This window comes from Salmo trutta, chromosome 4 (genome assembly GCF_901001165.1).
Source record: "Salmo trutta chromosome 4, fSalTru1.1, whole genome shotgun sequence".
Taxonomy (NCBI): domain Eukaryota; kingdom Metazoa; phylum Chordata; class Actinopteri; order Salmoniformes; family Salmonidae; genus Salmo; species Salmo trutta.
Window position 1 is genome coordinate 62023540 of NC_042960.1, and position 17750 is coordinate 62041289.

General features: G+C 43.6%; 1 protein-coding gene across 9 annotated transcripts in view; it reads left to right on the forward strand.

The window, feature by feature from the left end:
- LOC115192794 (pleckstrin homology domain-containing family A member 7) overlaps positions 1–17750 on the forward strand; it is a 173833-nt gene that overhangs the window by 113798 nt on the left and 42285 nt on the right. For 8 of the 9 annotated variants that reach the window (XM_029751651.1, XM_029751653.1, XM_029751652.1 and 5 more), the window contains exons 6-8: positions 7079–7183; positions 8113–8185; positions 13761–13861. In XM_029751651.1, the coding sequence (XP_029607511.1) occupies positions 7079–7183; positions 8113–8185; positions 13761–13861 (279 nt within the window). Of the gene's footprint in view, positions 1–7078; positions 7184–8112; positions 8186–12520; positions 12626–13760; positions 13862–17750 lie in introns of those variants that run through there. The other variant, XM_029751660.1, reaches the window with a different exon arrangement.

The window sequence follows — 17750 nt, forward strand, 5'->3', positions numbered from 1 at the left end:
CTCAAAGCCAGGTGATAGTGAACAGGCTACTGCTCAAAGCCAGGTGCTAGTGAACAGGCTATTGTTTAAACTCAGGTGCTAGTGAACAGGCTATTGTTTAAAGCCAGGTGCTAGTGAACAGGCTACTGCTCAAAGCCAGGTGATAGTGAACAGGCTACTGCTCAAAGCCAGGTGATAGTGAACAGGCTACTGCTCAAAGCCAGGTGCTAGAGAACAGGCTATTGTTTAAAGCCAGGTTCTAGTTAACAGGCTACTGCTCAAAGCCAGGTGATAGTGAACAGGCTACTGCTTAAAGCCAGGTGATAGTGAACAGGCTACTGCTCAAAGCCAGGTGCTAGAGAACAGGCTATTGTTTAAAGCCAGGTTCTAGTTAACAGGCTATTGTTTAAAGCCAGGTGCCTTTGAAACGGCAGTATCATCAGCATGATATGAGCTCTCTTCCATTCCTCACTCTCTCTTTCCTTCTCTCCATATCTCCCTCTCTTTAGCAGAGAACAGGAGAGCACACACACTCTCACACACACTCTCACACACACTCTCACACACACACTCTCACACACACACTCTCACTCACTCACTCACTCACTCACTCACTCACTCACTCACTCTCACACAGACATGCACAGCTCCAAAGAGGTAAATCACGTCCGCCCCATCAACAGGTTGCTCGACAATGATTGAAGGTGACACCGTCGGAGGACAGGGAATCCATCTCACTGTAACTGATCAGTAACCATGGGACACCACAGCATTTCACCACTGTAAACCCAGGGTTGTGTCCTAAATGGCACCCTATTCCCTTTATAGGGCACTACTTTTGACCACAGCCCATTGTGTAGGGAATAGGGTGCCATTTGGGGACGCAGCGCAGGTGATCCTACCCATTCCCTCCCTCCCCTCCCTGCGCCCAAAAGGGATCAAACAGCAAACCTTTGCTTTACTGACAAACATCAGCACTAAACATCTGTGTCAGTTTACTGATGCATGAGTCATGCTATTCCTGTGTGAGGAATAGCATGTCAAACTCTACAAAGTGTTGTCACCACATAGTAAATAGCAGACAAATGCTGAAACAGGATGATAGAATCAAGAGCTTGTAGACTGTATAGCATGTAGCTTGTGTACTGTATAGCATGTAGCTTGTGTACTGTATAGCATGTAGCTTGTGTACTGTATAGCATGTAGCTTGTGTACTGTATAGCATGTAGCTTGTGTACTGTATAGCATGTAGCTTGTGTACTGTATAGCTTGTGTAGTGTATAGCATGCAGCTTGTTTACTGTATAGCATGTAGCCTGGGTACTGTAGAGCATGTAGCTTGTGTACTGTGTAGCATGTAGCCTGGGTACTGTAGAGCATGTAGCCTGGGTACTGTAGAGCATGTAGCCTGGGTACTGTAGAGCATGTAGCTTGGGTACTCTATAGCATGTAGCTTGTGTACTGTATAGCATGTAGCCTGGGTACTGTAGAGCATGTAGCCTGGGTACTGTAGAGCATGTAGCCTGGGTACTGTAGAGCATGTAGCCTGGGTACTGTAGAGCATGTAGCCTGGGTACTGTAGAGCATGTAGCTTGGGTACTGTAGAGCATGTAGCCTGGGTACTGTAGAGCATGTAGCCTGGGTACTGTAGAGCATGTAGCCTGGGTACTGTAGAGCATGTAGCCTGGGTACTGTAGAGCATGTAGCTTGGGTACTGTAGAGCATGTAGCCTGGGTACTGTATAGCCTTTCACTGACAAAAGTAGAATCTTACATCACAGACCCTGTTGTATTGAGTGATGTTAGTGCCAACAAATTCAAATAACATTTTTGATGACACTAATAGCAATCCATATTTTACTAGTCCTGAAAATTAACTACAACAAACCACGTAGACAAGGGATTCTGTTGTGACAGCGCTCCTGCCATGTAGTGTCTACCTAACATGCTTGGTCAGCCACGGTTATTTACATTTTATAATTAGCCACTGTTTTCCTTCCCACCAGCTGTAGAGCTGTAGTGCCAGCGTCCCTGAGCTACTGACAACGCCACTAAAGCACATGTAGCCGCCACACCCCGCCAGTTAAACCAAACCCCTTTGCTGTAACACCCCACTGCGGTTTGGAACAGAGATGATGAGAGTGATGGGGTGTGTGTGTGTGTGTGTGTGTGTGTGTGTGTGTGTGAGTGTGTGAGAGAGGCAGTGTTGGGATTAGTTACTTTAAGGTAGGCAACAACACCTCCACTATGCTGACTCAACAAGGGTACGTACTCAGCCCCCTCCTGTACTCCCTGTTCACCCATGACTGCGTGGCCACGCACGCCTCCCAACACAATCATCAAGTTTGCAGACGACACAACAGTTTTAGGCCTGATTACCAACAACGACGAGACAGCCTACAGGGAGGAGTTGAGGGCCCTGGCGGAGTGGTGCCAGGAAAATAACCTCTCCCTCAACGTGGACTTCAGGAGACAGAGGGAGCACGCCCCCATCCACATTGACGGGGCTGCAGTGACGGAGAAAAACTTCAAGTTCCTCAGCGTACACATCACTGACAATCTGAAATGGTCCATCCACACAGACAGTGTGGTGAAGAAGGCGCAACAGTGCTGTATAGCCGCCTGGTACGGCAACTGCACCATCTGCAACCGCAGGGCTCTCCAGAGGTTGATGCGGTCTTCCCAAAGCATCACCGGTGGCACACTGCCTGCCCTACAGAACATCTACAGCACCCAGTGTCACAGGAAGGCCAAGAAGATCCTCAGGGACCTCTTGACAAGATCCTCCCGTGTAGTTCTGGGCTGATTCCTCACCGTTCTCATGATCATTGCAACTCAACGAGGTGAGATCTTGCATGGAGCCCCAGGCCGAGGGATATTGACAGTTCTTTTGTGTTTCTTCCATTTGCGAATAATCGCACCAACTGTTGTCACTTTCTCACCAAGCTGCTTGGCAATGGTCTTGTAGCCCATTCCAGCCTTGTGTAGGTCTACAATCTTGTCCCTGACATCCTTGGAGAGCTCTTTGGTCTTGGCCTTGGTGGAGAGTTTGGAATCTGATTGATTGATTGCTTCTGTGGACAGGTGTCTTTTATACAGGTAACAAACTGAGATTAGGAGCACTCCCTTTAAGAGTGTGCTCCTAATCTCAGCTCGTTACCTGTATAAAAGACACCTGGGAGCCAGAAATCTTTCTGATTGAGAGGGGGTCAAATACTTATTTCCCTCATTAAAATGCAAATCAATTTATAACATTTTTGACATGCGTTTTTCTGGATTTTTTGTTGTTGTTATTCTGTCTCTCACTGTTCAAATAAACCTACCATTAAAATTATAGACTGATAATTTCTTTGTCAGTGGGCAAATGTACAAAATCAGCAGGGGATCAAATACTTTTCCCCCTCACTGTATGTGTGACTTACGGCTGGTGCTTGTGTGTAGGAGAATGTGAGTGTATACAGGCCTGCGTGCAGGTATTGTCTCCATGAATACGTTGGGTCTGTTGGTTGGTAGTGTCTACCGTGCCCAGGCGATGCGGTGTGTGCCTGCGTGCGTGTGATTGGTTCATGGCCCTTACCCCGCAGCTGTGTCTCACTAATGGCTGTTAGATCGATCCTCACCTGTGGACAGGTTCACACACACACCGAGAGGGCCTCCAGTCAGCCATCCTATTGACAGCTACATCTAACATGTTCAGCTGTAACTATGTTCATTATTGCTGTAGACCAGGGATCATCAACTAGATTCAGCCACAGGATAATTTTTTCTTTAGCGGATGGTCGGGGGGCGGGAACATAATTACAAATATATTTTATACCTCAAATTGACCGCAAGAAGCCCAAACATATCTAATATTTGACTAAAACATAATTTCAAAACTTGCTTACATTTGTATTCAATCATGTCTCTATTATGCATGGGAATACTTGGGAACAGATTTCCTAAATTAAAATTTCTTGGAGCTGATTTTCTGGTGTTTTTATGATCTTTTGTGTTCAACAATGACAACAAAGAAGAGGAAAAAACACTTGGGGGCCCAAATAAAATCACCCAAATTCAGACTGTTACACACAGCTAATTATCACTACCCCTATAGACTGTTATAGAGCTAATTATCACTACCACTATAGACTGTTATAGAGCTAATTATCACTACCACTATAGACTGTTATAGAGCTAATTATCACTACCACTATAGACTGTTATAGAGCTAATTATCACTACCACTATAGACTGTTATAGAGCTAATTATCACTACCCCTATAGACTGTTATACAGCTAATTATCACTACCACTATAGACTGTTATAGAGCTAATTATCACTACCACTATAGACTGTTATAGAGCTAATTATCACTACCACTATAGACTGTTATAGAGCTAATTATCACTACCACTATAGACTGTTATAGAGCTAATTATCACTACCACTATAGACTGTTATAGAGCTAATTATCACTACCACTATAGACTGTTATACAGCTAATTATCACTACCACTATAGACTGTTGTACAGCTAATTATCACTACCCCTATAGACTGTTATACAGCTAATTATCACTACCACTATAGACTGTTATAGAGCTAATTATCACTACCACTATAGACTGTTATAGAGCTAATTATCACTACCACTATAGACTGTTATAGAGCTAATTATCACTACCCCTATAGACTGTTATACAGCTAATTATCACTACCCCTATAGACTGTCATACAGCTAATTATCACTACCACTATAGACTGTTATACAGCTAATTATCACTACCACTATAGACTGTTATACACAGCTAATTATCACTACCACTATAGACTGTTATACAGCTAATTATCACTACCCCTATAGACTGTTACACACAGCTAATTATCACTACCACTATAGACTGTTATACAGCTAATTATCACTACCCCTATAGACTGTTATAGAGCTAATTATCACTACCCCTATAGACTGTTATACAGCTAATTATCACTACCACTATAGACTGTTATACAGCTAATTATCACTACCACTATAGACTGTTATACAGCTAATTATCACTACCACTATAGACTGTTATACAGCTAATTATCACTACCACTATAGACTGTTTTACAACTACCCCTATAGACTGTTATACAGCTAATTATCACTACCACTATAGACTGTTATACAGCTAATTATCACTACCACTATAGACTGTTATAGAGCTAATTATCACTACCCCTATAGACTGTTATACAGCTAATTATCACTACCACTATAGACTGTTATACAGCTAATTATCACTACCACTATAGACTGTTATACAGCTAATTATCACTACCACTATAGACTGTTTTACAACTACCCCTATAGACTGTTATACAGCAAATTATCACTACCACTATAGACTGTTATAGAGCTAATTATCACTACCACTATAGACTGTTATACAGCTAATTATCACTACCACTATAGACTGTTATACAGCTAATTATCACTACCACTATAGACTGTTATACAGCTAATTATCCCTACCACTATAGACTGTTTTACAACTACCCCTATAGACTGTTATACAGCTAATTATCACTACCACTATAGATTGTTATACAGCTAATTATCACTACCCCATAGACTGTCATACAGCTAATTATCACTACCACTATAGACTGTTATACAACTACCCCTATAGACAGTTATACAGCTAATTATCACTACCACTATAGACTGTTTTACAGCTAATTATCACTACCACTATAGACTGTTTATACAGCTAATTATCACTACCACTATAGACTGTTATACAACTACCCCTATAGCTAATTATCACTACCTCTATAGACTGTTATACAGCTAATTATCACTACCACTATAGACTGTTATACAGCTAATTATCACTACCACTATAGACTGTTATACACCTACCCCTATAGACTGTTATACAGCTAATTATCACTACCACTATAGACTGTCATACAGCTACCCCTATAGACAGTTATACAGCTAATTATCACTACCACTATAGACTGTTATAGAGCTAATTATCACTACCACTATAGACTTATACAGCTAATTATCACTACCACTATAGACTGTTATACAGCTAATTATCACTACCACTATAGACTGTCATACAGCTACACCTATAGACAGTTATACAGCTAATTATCACTACCACTATAGACTGTTATACAGCTAATTATCAATACGACTATAGACTGTTATACAGCTAATTATCACTACCACTATAGACTGTCATACAGCTAATTATCACTACCACTATAGACTGTTTTACAACTACCCCTATAGACAGTTATACAGCTAATTATCACTACCACTATAGACTGTTATACAGCTAATTATCACTACCACTATAGACTGTTATACAACTACCCCTATAGACAGTTATACAGCTAATTATCACTACCACTATAGACTGTTATACAGCTAATTATCACTACCACTATAGACTGTTATACAACTACCACTATAGACTGTTATACAGCTAATTATCACTACCACTATAGACTGTTATACAACTACCACTATAGACTGTTATACAGCTAATTATCACTACCACTATAGACTGTTTATACAGCTAATTATCACTACCACTATAGACTGTTATACAACTACCACTATAGACTGTGTCCTATAGGGCTCCAGGTCCAATGGGAGGGTGAGATATCCAACCACTATGGATGTGTGTGTCCTATAGGGCTCCAGGTCCAGTGGGAGGGTGAGATAACCAACCACTATGGATGTGTGTCCTATAGGGCTCCAGGTCCAGTGGGAGGGTGAGATAACCAACCACTATGGATGTGTGTGTCCTATAGGGCTCCAGGTCCAGTGGGAGGGTGAGATATCCAACCACTATGGATGTGTGTGTCCTATAGGGCTCCAGGTCCAGTGGGAGGGTGAGATAACCAACCACTATGGATGTGTGTGTCTTATAGGGCTCCAGGTCCAGTGGGAGGGTGAGATATCCAACCACTATGGATGTGTGTGTCCTATAGGGCTCCAGGTCCAGTGGGAGGGTGAGATAACCAACCACTATGGATGTGTGTGTCTTATAGGGCTCCAGGTCCAGTGGGAGGGTGAGATAACTAACCACTATGGATGTGTGTGTCCTATAGGGCTCCAGGTCCAGTGGGAGGGTGCTACATTTTGGGAAGCGAGAGCAGTCCATCAAGAGGAACCCCAACGTCCCAGTGGTGGTGAGAGGATGGCTCTACAAACAGGTGAGAAACACACACATGTACACATACACCCTTGTACACACGTACATACACACACACACACTTATTTGTTGCTGTCTATCATAGGGTCATGGACACATCACATGGGCATGCGTTGGGTTGCTTGACACAAGCAGAATAGAGCTCATTGGTTGATAGGTGTCTGAAGGACAATACTGATTGGTTGGTAGTGGGACGTATAGGATAGAGCTCATTGGTTGATAGGTGTTTGTAGGACAACACTGATTGGCTGATAGTGTGAAATATAAGATAGAGCTCGTTAGTTGATGGGTGTTTGTAAGACAACAGAGATTGGATAAACTGATATCTGGGTGTAGGGCTGCACAATTAATTGAATTCACATTGAAATTGCAATACTGACAATATCCATATCGCAAGAGATTCTCCCTCTCTCCTCTTATGGCTTCTTCCCACACACAGCAAGCTCTGCCCCCTGTCACTCAAGCAGTACAGTTCCTCCTCCTTCTCTGTTAGCCACTAAGGTTATACGTTTGCATGCTGTTCTGTTAGGTAAAACGCAGTCAACAGATTGCTACAAACAAGAACTACTTTCAACTTCGCTTCTTCATATAAATCATTCTATTTCTATGATTCCAGTCACCCAAGTGTTTTGATTAATATCGCAATATTTGGTCATAAAATTGCAATTAAAGATTTTTTTTGCCCATATCGTGCTGGGTGTATGGATCGTATTGTACAAGTCTATTTGTAGACTGTTCTCACTCTGTCTTCCTCCCAAATAGCGCCCTATTCCCTATGTTGTGCACTACTTTTGATTAGAGCTGTTTTGAAGTGGGTTTTCTCTTCCATCTGCTTCCCTCATTCCCCTGGCTGTGAAAGTTTTTAAACATTTTTTTTTTTAAAAAGCAATGACAGACGTAGCAGGCCAATAAACTCTCTTTCTTTTTCAGGACAGCTCTGGGATGAGGCTTTGGAAGAGGAAGTGGTTTGTGTTGGCTGACTACTGCCTGTTCTACTACAAAGGTGAGACGATTGTGTGCGTGCTCTAGGAGGGAATTTGACCTGGTATTTAAGTGTAGACTTGATGACTTTATAGCTCTGTTTCTGTGGCACTGACTTGGCACCAAGGTGTGAGCACAGAATGGGTTGTATGTTCCTGAATTAATCAGGTACATACTAGCCTGTGTGCCAGTCTGCTTGTGATCTATCGCCAACTCCTTGTCACTCATTGTAATACCAAATGAGTGACAAGGAAGTTGGCAATAGAGCAAAAACAGACACCCAGGCTATGTATTTACAGTACCTATTAAAGGGATAGTTAACTCAAAAACGATCTTTAGTCTTTTGTTGAATAGCGCACTGGTAATACATTTCCAGAAAATTGTGCATGCCAGCAGTCCAGTTTTCAAGATGGAGCACTTTCAGTACAGAGCTAAACTGTGCAGATGGAGTACCTTAAATGATATAATGGGCAGAAAACTGCATCGTTCATTGAAGTTGTTATCCAGCAATAATGATAAGCCTCCAGGTATAGACTACCTAGATGGGGAAACTATTGAGAATGGTAGCAGACTGTATTGCCACCCATACTTGCTCAGTCTTTAATTTGAGCTAGGTGGGACGCTAGCGACCCACCTCGACAACATCCGGTGAAATTGCAGAGGGCGAAATTCAAAATACAAAAATCGTAACATTAAACATTCATGAAAATACAAGTGTCTTACATAGTTTAAAAGCTTAACTTCTTGTTAATCCAACCCCTTTGTCAGATTTCAGAAAGGCTTTACGGCGAAAGCATACCATGTGATTATCTCAGGACAGTGCCCCGCATACACCAGCATTTCATTCAGTAATCCACCCGTTCCACTCGTTCAACATGCAGACAAAGGAATCCCAAAAGTTACCAGTAAACTTCGCCCAAACAAGTCAAACAATGTTTCTAATCAATCCTCAGGTACCCTAATATGTAAATAAATGATCAAATTACCGGAGATAAATAACAAATTGCGCGCCCTCATCCACTACTAACTCATTCTTCAAAAAACAAGCCTGAAACCCTTTCTAAAGACTGTTGACATCTAGTGGAAGCCATAGGATCTGCAATCTGGGAGGAATTCCTTTGAATATCCCATAAACAAGCGTTTGAATGGACTTTGACCAAAAAAATAAAAAATATCTGCCATATCAGTTCTGTTATACTCACAGACATTATTTTAACAGTTTTAGAAACGTCAGAGTGTTTTCTATCCAATGCTACCAATATATATATATAAATATATGCATATCCTAGCTTCTGGGCCTGAGTAACAGGCAGTTTACTTTGGGCTCGTCAGTCATCCGAACTTCCAAATACTGCCCCCAAGCCTTAAGAAGTTTTAACCTAAGCCTAAAGGAGTGTGTGTGTACACAGGCGTGGAAGGACGCTTTTTCCCGCCAAATCCATTTGCTCCCTGTTCTTAGCAAACTGGAGAGAATTGTGTTTGAACAAATAAAATGACATTTTTCAGAGAACAAGTTAACTACTTACTTTCACCATGCATATAGGGAAAGGTTCTCAACTTGTACTGCAATGACTCAGATGACTGATGATTGGCTAAAAGAAATAATAAGATAGTTGGAGCGCTATTGTTAGATTTCACTGCAGACTTTGATGTTATTGATCATAATTTGTTATTGAAGAAACTCACTTGCTATGGCTTTACAGTGCATTCGGAAAGTATTCAGACCCCTCAACTTTTTCCTCATTTTGTTACGTTACAGCCTTATTCGAAAATTGATTAACTGAATATTTGTCATCATCAATCTACACACAATACCTCATAATGACAAAGCGAAAACCGGTTTTTAGACATTTTTGCTAAGTTATTAAAATGAAAAACAGAAAAACCTTATTTACATAAGTATTCAGATCCTTTGCTATGAGACTCAGGGGTGTCCTGTTTCCATTGATCATCCTTAAGCTGTTTTTACAACTTGATTGGAGTCCACCTGTGGTAAATTCAATTGATTGGACATGATTTGGAAAGGCACACACCTGTCTATATAAGTCCCACAGTTGACAGTGCATGTCAGAGCTAAAGCCAAGCCATGAGGTTGAAGGAATTGTCCGTAGAGCTCCGAGACAGGATTGTTTCGAGGCCCAGATCTGGGGAAGGGTACCAAAACATGTCTGCGGCATTGAAGGTCCCCAAGAAAAAAAGTCACCTCCATCATTCTTAAATGGAAGAAGTTTGGAACCACAAAGACTCTTCCTAGAGCTGGCCACCCGGCCAAACTGAGCAATCGGGGGTGAAGGGCCTTGGTCAGGGAGGTGACCAAGAACCCGATGGTCACTCTGAAAGAGCCCCAGAGTTCCTCTGTGGAGATGGTTGTCCTTCCGGAAGGTTCTCCCATCTCTGCAGCACTCCACCAATCAGGCCTTTATGGTAGAGTGGCCAGACGGAAGCCACTCCTCAGTAACAGGCACATGATAGCCTACTCAGAGTTTGCCAAAATGCACCTAAAGGACTCCCAGACTGATGAACTGATGGTCTGATGAAACCAAGATTGAACTCTTTAGCCTGAATCCCAAGCGTCACGTCTGGAGAAAACCTGGCACCATCCCTTTGGTGAAGCATGGTGGTGGCAGCATCATGCTGTTTGGATGTTTTTCAGCGGCAGGGACTGGGAGACCAGTCAGGATTGAGGGCAAGATTAACGGAGCAAAGTACATCAAGCGATCCTTGATGAAAACCTGTTTCAGAGTGCTCTGGACCGAAGGTTCACCTTCCAACAGGACAACGACCCTAAGCACACAGCGAAGACAATGCAGGAGTGGCTTCGGGACAGGTCTCTGAATGTCCTTGAGTGGCCCAGCCAGAGCCGGACTTGAACCTGATCGAACGTCTCTGGAGAGACCTGAAAAAAGCTGTGTCGCGACACTCCCCATCCAACCGGACAAATCTTTAGAGGATCTTCAGAGAAGAATGGGAGAAACTCCCCAAATACAAGTGTGCCAAGCTTGTAGCGTCATATCCAAGCAGACTCGAGGCTGTAATCGCTGCTAAAGCAAAGTACTGAATTAAAGGTCTGAATACTTACACTACTGGTCAAAAGTTTTAGAACACCTACTCATTCAAAGGTTTTTCATTATTTTTACTATTATTCTACATTGTAGAATAATAGTGAAGACATAAAAACTGTGTTAAACAAATCTAAATATATTTGAGATTCTTCAAATAGCCACCCTTTGCCTTGATGACAGCGTTGCACACTTTGGGCATTCTCTCAACCAGCTTCACCTGGAATGCTTTTCCAACAGTCTTGAAGGAGTTCCCACATATCCTGAGCACTTGTGGCTGCTTTTCCTTCACTCTGCAGTCCAACTCATCCCAAACCATCTCAATTTGGTTGAGGTCGGGGGATCGTGAAGGCCAGGTCATCTGATGCAGCACGACATCCCTCTAATTCTTGGTAAAATAGCCCTTACACAGCCTGGAGGTGTGTTGCGTCATTGTCCTGTTGAAAAACAAATGATAGTCCCACTAAGCCCAAACCAGATGGTATTGCTTCAGAATGCTGTGGTAGCCATGCTGGTTAAGTGGGCCTTGAATTCTAAATAAATCACAGACAGTGTCACCAGAAAAGCACCATCACACCTACTCCTCCATGCTTTATGGTGGGAAATACACTTTCGGACATCATCCTTTAACCCACACCGCGTCTCACAAAGACAGTGATTGGGACCAAAAATCTCAAATTTGGACAAATTTCTACCGGTCTAATGTCCATTGCTCGGGTTTCTTGGCCCAAGCAAGTCTCTTATTCTTATTGGTGTCCTTTAGTAGTGGTTTCTTTGTAGCAATTCGACTATGGAGGCCTGATTCAAGCAGTGTCCTCCGAACAGTTGATGTTGAGATGTGTCTGTTACTTGAACTCTGAAGCATTTATTTGGGCTGCAAATTCGGAGGCTCCCCCTCTCTCCCCCTCTCTCTCTCTCTCTCCCTTTCCTGTCCCTTTCCTGTCCCTTTCCATATCTCTTTCTCACGTGTGGTGGGTTAAATGTGAGGATGTTGTGTCACTCCCCCAGTGTCCTGCTAGGATGTAATCTATCCTCATTGTCCCAGACAGGTCTGGTCTGCAAAGCCTCTGCAGTGTGTTTGTGTATTTGTGTAAGGGGCAGATAAAAGAGCTGGCCGGAGGCCCCATATGGGGAATGTCTCCTCCAAAGCTCCTTGAATGTATTTTTAACCAATTACTCTTTAATCCAGCAACGCGCGCACGCACCCACCCCCACACACACACCCACCCCCCCACACACACAAATTCTAGTGTACAGCGGTGGAAACACTCCCCATGAGAGTTGTGAGTTACTAAAGATATGACCAGGCTCTGGATTCAGAATGGTCACATAGTGGCATGACAATAACTGATGCCGGACGGGAACCAGCCATGCCAACTGGATGGGCAGAGAGAGATTTAGTGGTATGAACGGGCCATGCCAACTGGATGGGCAGAGAGATATTTAGTGGTATGAACGGGCCATGCCAACTGGATGGGCAGAGAGATATTTAGTGGTATGAACGGGCCATGCCAACTGGATGGGCAGAGAGAGATTTAGTGGTATGAACTGGCCATGCCAACTGGATGGGCAGAGAGAGATTTAGTGGTATGAACGGGCCATGCCAACTGGATGGGCAGAGAGAGATTTAGTGGTATGAACGGGCCATGCCAACTGGATGGGCAGAGAGATATTTAGTGGTATGAACGGGCCATGCCATCTGGATGGGCAGAGAGAGATTTAGTGGTATGAACGGGCCATGCCAACTGGATGGGCAGAGAGAGATTTAGTGGTATGAACGGGCCATGCCAACTGGATGGGCAGAGAGAGATTTAGTGGTATGAACGGGCCATGCCAACTGGATGGGCAGAGAGAGATTTAGTGGTATGAACGGGCCATGCCAACTGGATGGGCAGAGAGAGATTTAGTGGTATGAACGGGCCATGCCAACTGGATGGGCAGAGAGAGATTTAGTGTTTTGGCGGTATGGAGGAGTGCTATGAAAGGGACAGGGGTGATTGACAGGTTTTTCTGCCATGTGGGGGGGGGGGGGGATTATAGTGGTGGAGGAGGGAAATGTTATTAGTGGGCCGTAAGTGACATTTCTCTGCCCTTCATCTCTCTCTCTCTGCATCAGACAGTAGGGAAGAGGCAGTCCTGGGTAGTATTCCTCTGCCCTTCATCTCTCTCTATCTCTCCCTCTCTCTCCCCTAACAGACAGTAGGGAAGAGGCAGTCCTGGGTAGTATTCCTCTGCCCTTCATCTCTCTCTCCCCTAACAGACAGTAGGGAAGAGGCAGTCCTGGGTAGTATTCCTCTGCCCTTCATCTCTCTCTCCCCTAACAGACAGTAGGGAAGAGGCAGTCCTGGGTAGTATTCCTCTGCCCTTCATCTCTCTCTCTCCCCTAACAGACAGTAGGGAAGAGGCAGTCCTGGGTAGTATTCCTCTGCCCTTCATCTCTCTCTCTCCCCTAACAGACAGTAGGGAAGAGGCAGTCCTGGGTAGTATTCCTCTGCCCTTCATCTCTCTCTATCTCTCCCTCTCTCTCTCCCCTAACAGACAGTAGGGAAGAGGCAGTCCTGGGTAGTATTCCTCTGCCCAGCTATGTCATCTCAGCCGTGGAGCCTGAAGACCACATCATCCGCAAGTACGCCTTCAAGGTACGACCCAGAGTTTACCTCAACACTTTTAGGCAATCTTTATATGATTTTTTTCCTTTATATCTAATTAAGTGTTCTATGGCTTTATGTTGTATGTTTCACAGGTTAATATTTATGCCTACTGTTAAAAATACAGCCATTTGTTTTGCATTTACTTAACACTAGCATTTTGTGGACTGACACAAATGGACTGAATATGATCGGTTCTCTGCTTCATATTGACTGCTATTTGACTAACTGCTGGCTTACAGGCAGTGCATCACCGTGAGGTCACTATGCCCACAAGAAGAATTCTCTCAATCAAGGATTGCTAATATCCTGTATCCTGGATAATAATCCAATCAGATATTGGCTATTGATGATTTTCTGTATTGATCACTTTGTAATATGCTTGTCTATTAAATGAAGACACTACATTTCTTGAAAAAATACTCCCACCAAAGAAAGCTATTTTCTCCACAATGCCTTGTCTCCAACCATCGGTTTTCTCTACAGACCTAGAACACGGTGTACATTTTAGGACATCCTACCTGCTATGACAGAGTTATATCGGTGACAGAGGCTGAGCTTCTAGCTGTATATCTGGTTCTAGATTAAGCACATCTTTCTCTAATATTCTCTGCTAGTGGTTTCATTCCCACAGGAAGCCAGTGTGGTTCTGTGACGTTTTCTTTCCACACTACATACAGCCTTGCCTCTTTTGTCATGCTGAGTCAATGAGGGTTTAGGTTTCAGTCTCTTGACTGTATGCCAGTCTCTCCTGCCCCTCTGGCTGTTGGCATTGATTCAATGTTGAGTCAATGTTTCCTCCCAACCCAGACCCCCGCAGGTCAAACCTGTTGAGTCCCCAAGGCAGTGTTCCTCAACTCTACCCCATCACACCTGATTCTATTTTATTCCTAATCATGTAACCCTTCATTATTTGAACGAGGTGTGCTTGTGCTGGGCTGGAACAAAATTGTGCAGTCTTGGTGTTACCCAAGGACAGTCCAGAGTTGAGGAACACTGCTGTCAGTAGGGTTGGAAAATTCTGCTAACTTTCCTGATTTTACTGCTTATTCCCTCCTGATTCTGGGAATCTTCCCACCAGGATTTCGAGAGAACCTGGGAATTTTGGGACCCTAGGAGCACTGCTATCCGGTTGTCCTGTTGTTTTTCATCTGGCGGTGTTGTTGTTTACTGTTTATGGTTGTTGTTTACTGTCTATGGATGTTGTTATACTGTTGATGGTTGTTTGTTGTAGACTGATGGTTGTTGTTTACTGTTAACTCTGGGCTGGCCAGGTTGGAAGTGACCCTGGAATGGCTCGGTAATCTGCTCCAAGCCCTTATCAAAGACAGGTTATATTGAGCTGCTGAACTCATGTATTCTGTCACACTGCTGTGTGTGTGTGTGTGTGTGTGTGTGTGTGTGTGAGGGAGATAGCCGGAGTCCCATAGAGAATGGCTTGCTTGTGTTTTCTACTCTCTGTTCCAAAATTCTGTTGGTGCCATAGAAGAGTTGTGAGAATGTCAGGAGTAGTGCCCCCTCCCCCGGTCAATACCTGTAACCCTAGTTACCCTGCTAGAGACCACCCTAGAGGTAGAACAGGCCTGTGTGTCTGTTCTCTTGTCCGTTTGTTTGTGCTGCAACCATGCAACACTACAGTGAGTTAGTACTACTATTTCATCCCCAAAATATTTCATGGTTAGAACCTCCCTTTCCCACCCCTCCCCTCCACTGTGGAGCCAACCAACCTAGCTAGGAGGCTGGTGACCCCCTGTCCCCTATTCGCTGAATTCTGTTCCCTCTCTTGTTCCTATTGGTGGGCTGCCTCGCTGGGACCCCTGTGAGTGTGCGAGGTCATCCAATGAAACACAAGTGCACCGTCCACTCATAAATAGGTACTGGCCTCTCAACCACTTGTCCTACAGTTACTGCTTTTGCCATGTCATTTGCCAGACAATAGGAAATATATACCACAACAGTGTGTATATGGTTGTTATTGTTTGGAGCATGCTTGTTTGGAGACTGATGTGTCTTGGTCACTCCATTTAGTCTGTTCTCTCCTTCTTATATGATCTCATTGCTCATACCTCGTTATGTGTGTTGGCTAAACCTTCGTCTTTCCTCTGTTTGCTCTCATATCCAACATGCCACTCATGGAGGAGGATTGACTGACAAATTGATAGATTTTTATTTCAGTCGAATAAGCTTTTTGTCCTCAAATGCCTGCTGTTCTGGAATTACATGTTTGTTTTGTCTAGCTGACTCCTATGGCCCTAGTCAATCAATAGTAGTTGTCAAGGCAACACAAACTGAATTGGGACCAGGCAACATTTTTTAAACCCAATATTCACATCCTAAACAGTTCCAATCTTCATTTCCATTATGCAGACGAGTAGAAACTATTCAACATGGTGGATTCCGGAACATATTTTAACGAGTCATGCAGTCATTCTAAGTGTTTATTGGAGGTAAACGTATTTCTATGTGAGAGTTTGCGTTTTTGTTCTCAGTTTAGAGCCCAGGGCTACCTACCATTGGCACCTTGGTCCCTACATAGTCCACTACTTTTGATAGTGCACTACTTTTGACCAGAGCCCTATGTAGGGAATAGGGTCCCATTTGGGACGTGCCCCAGGCTGATCTGGAATATAATGGATTTAAATAGAAGGGACAAAAAAAGGCCAGCTTGTCTGAGAGGCTGGGGAGAGGAAGAAGAGGACTGCTGCTATTGTTAGCCTTCCTGTCTGGGACTACAGGCTATTTTTGAGGAGGAGGAGGGAGAGAGACTTGCCCAGGGTGAGCAGTGGAGGTGTGACGGTCACACAGTGCACTGAATGTCCCACTCAGCATTCTTGTTACAGTGAAGAGGCTGTGGTTAGGGCTGTTATTGGAGACCAGGCTCTGTGTAGTTCCGCGTCTGCACATTCTTATATTGGTCTGAAAAGACAGAGCAGTTATTTGAAAGTTACAGAGTAGCAGATGGTGTGTCAGTGTTTTAAATATTCTTGTGGAGACCAGAAGTCCCCACAAGACTAGTAAACAAACAACAATTTGATCAACTGGGGACATTTTGTTGGTCCCCATGAGGTCAAATGCTATTTCTACGGGGTTTATGGTTGTTAGATTTAGTGTTAGGTTTAGAATTACGTTAAGGGTTAGGGTTAGGAGCTAGTGTTAGTTTTAGGGTTAAAGTAAGACTATGGGTTAGGGTTAGGTTTAGAGAAAATACGATTTTGAATAGGACTGAATTGTGTGTCCCCAGAAGGTTAGCTGTACAAGACAGTGTGTGTGAGGGTGTGGGCAAGCATGTGCTGTACATCCACCTATGAACAACAGGGAAGCTATTGAACTAGTTAAGTAACAGCTAGCAGCTTGTCCAGCTATTGAACTAGTTAAGTAGCAGCTTGTCCAGCTATTGAACTAGTTAAGTAACAGCTAGCAGCTTGTCCAGCTATTGAACTAGTTAAGTAACAGCTAGCAGCTTGTCCAGCTATTGAACTAGTTAACTAACAGCTAGCAGCTTGTCCAGCTATTGAACTAGTTAAGTAACAGCTAGCAGCTTGTCCAGCTATTGAACTAGTTAAGTAACAGCTAGCAGCTTGTCCAGCTATTGAACTAGTTAAGTAACATCTAGCAGCTTGTCCTTAGAACTGAAGAGGCTACTTTAAGCTAGCAATATGCTGATGGTGAGTGAAGGGGGATTAGACAGCTGGTTAACACTGTGTGGCCTGACCAGTAGCTACGTTAGCTCTTCTGCTGTACGGAGTAGGGGCAAGTTGCCTCTAGATGCTGATCTCAGGTCAGTTTTGCATTTCCCCCACAAATGGTTAGGAGAGGGGAAATGTACACTATAGGCTTAACCCAGACTAGGCCGGGCCAAGCCAGGGAGCAGATTTAAGAC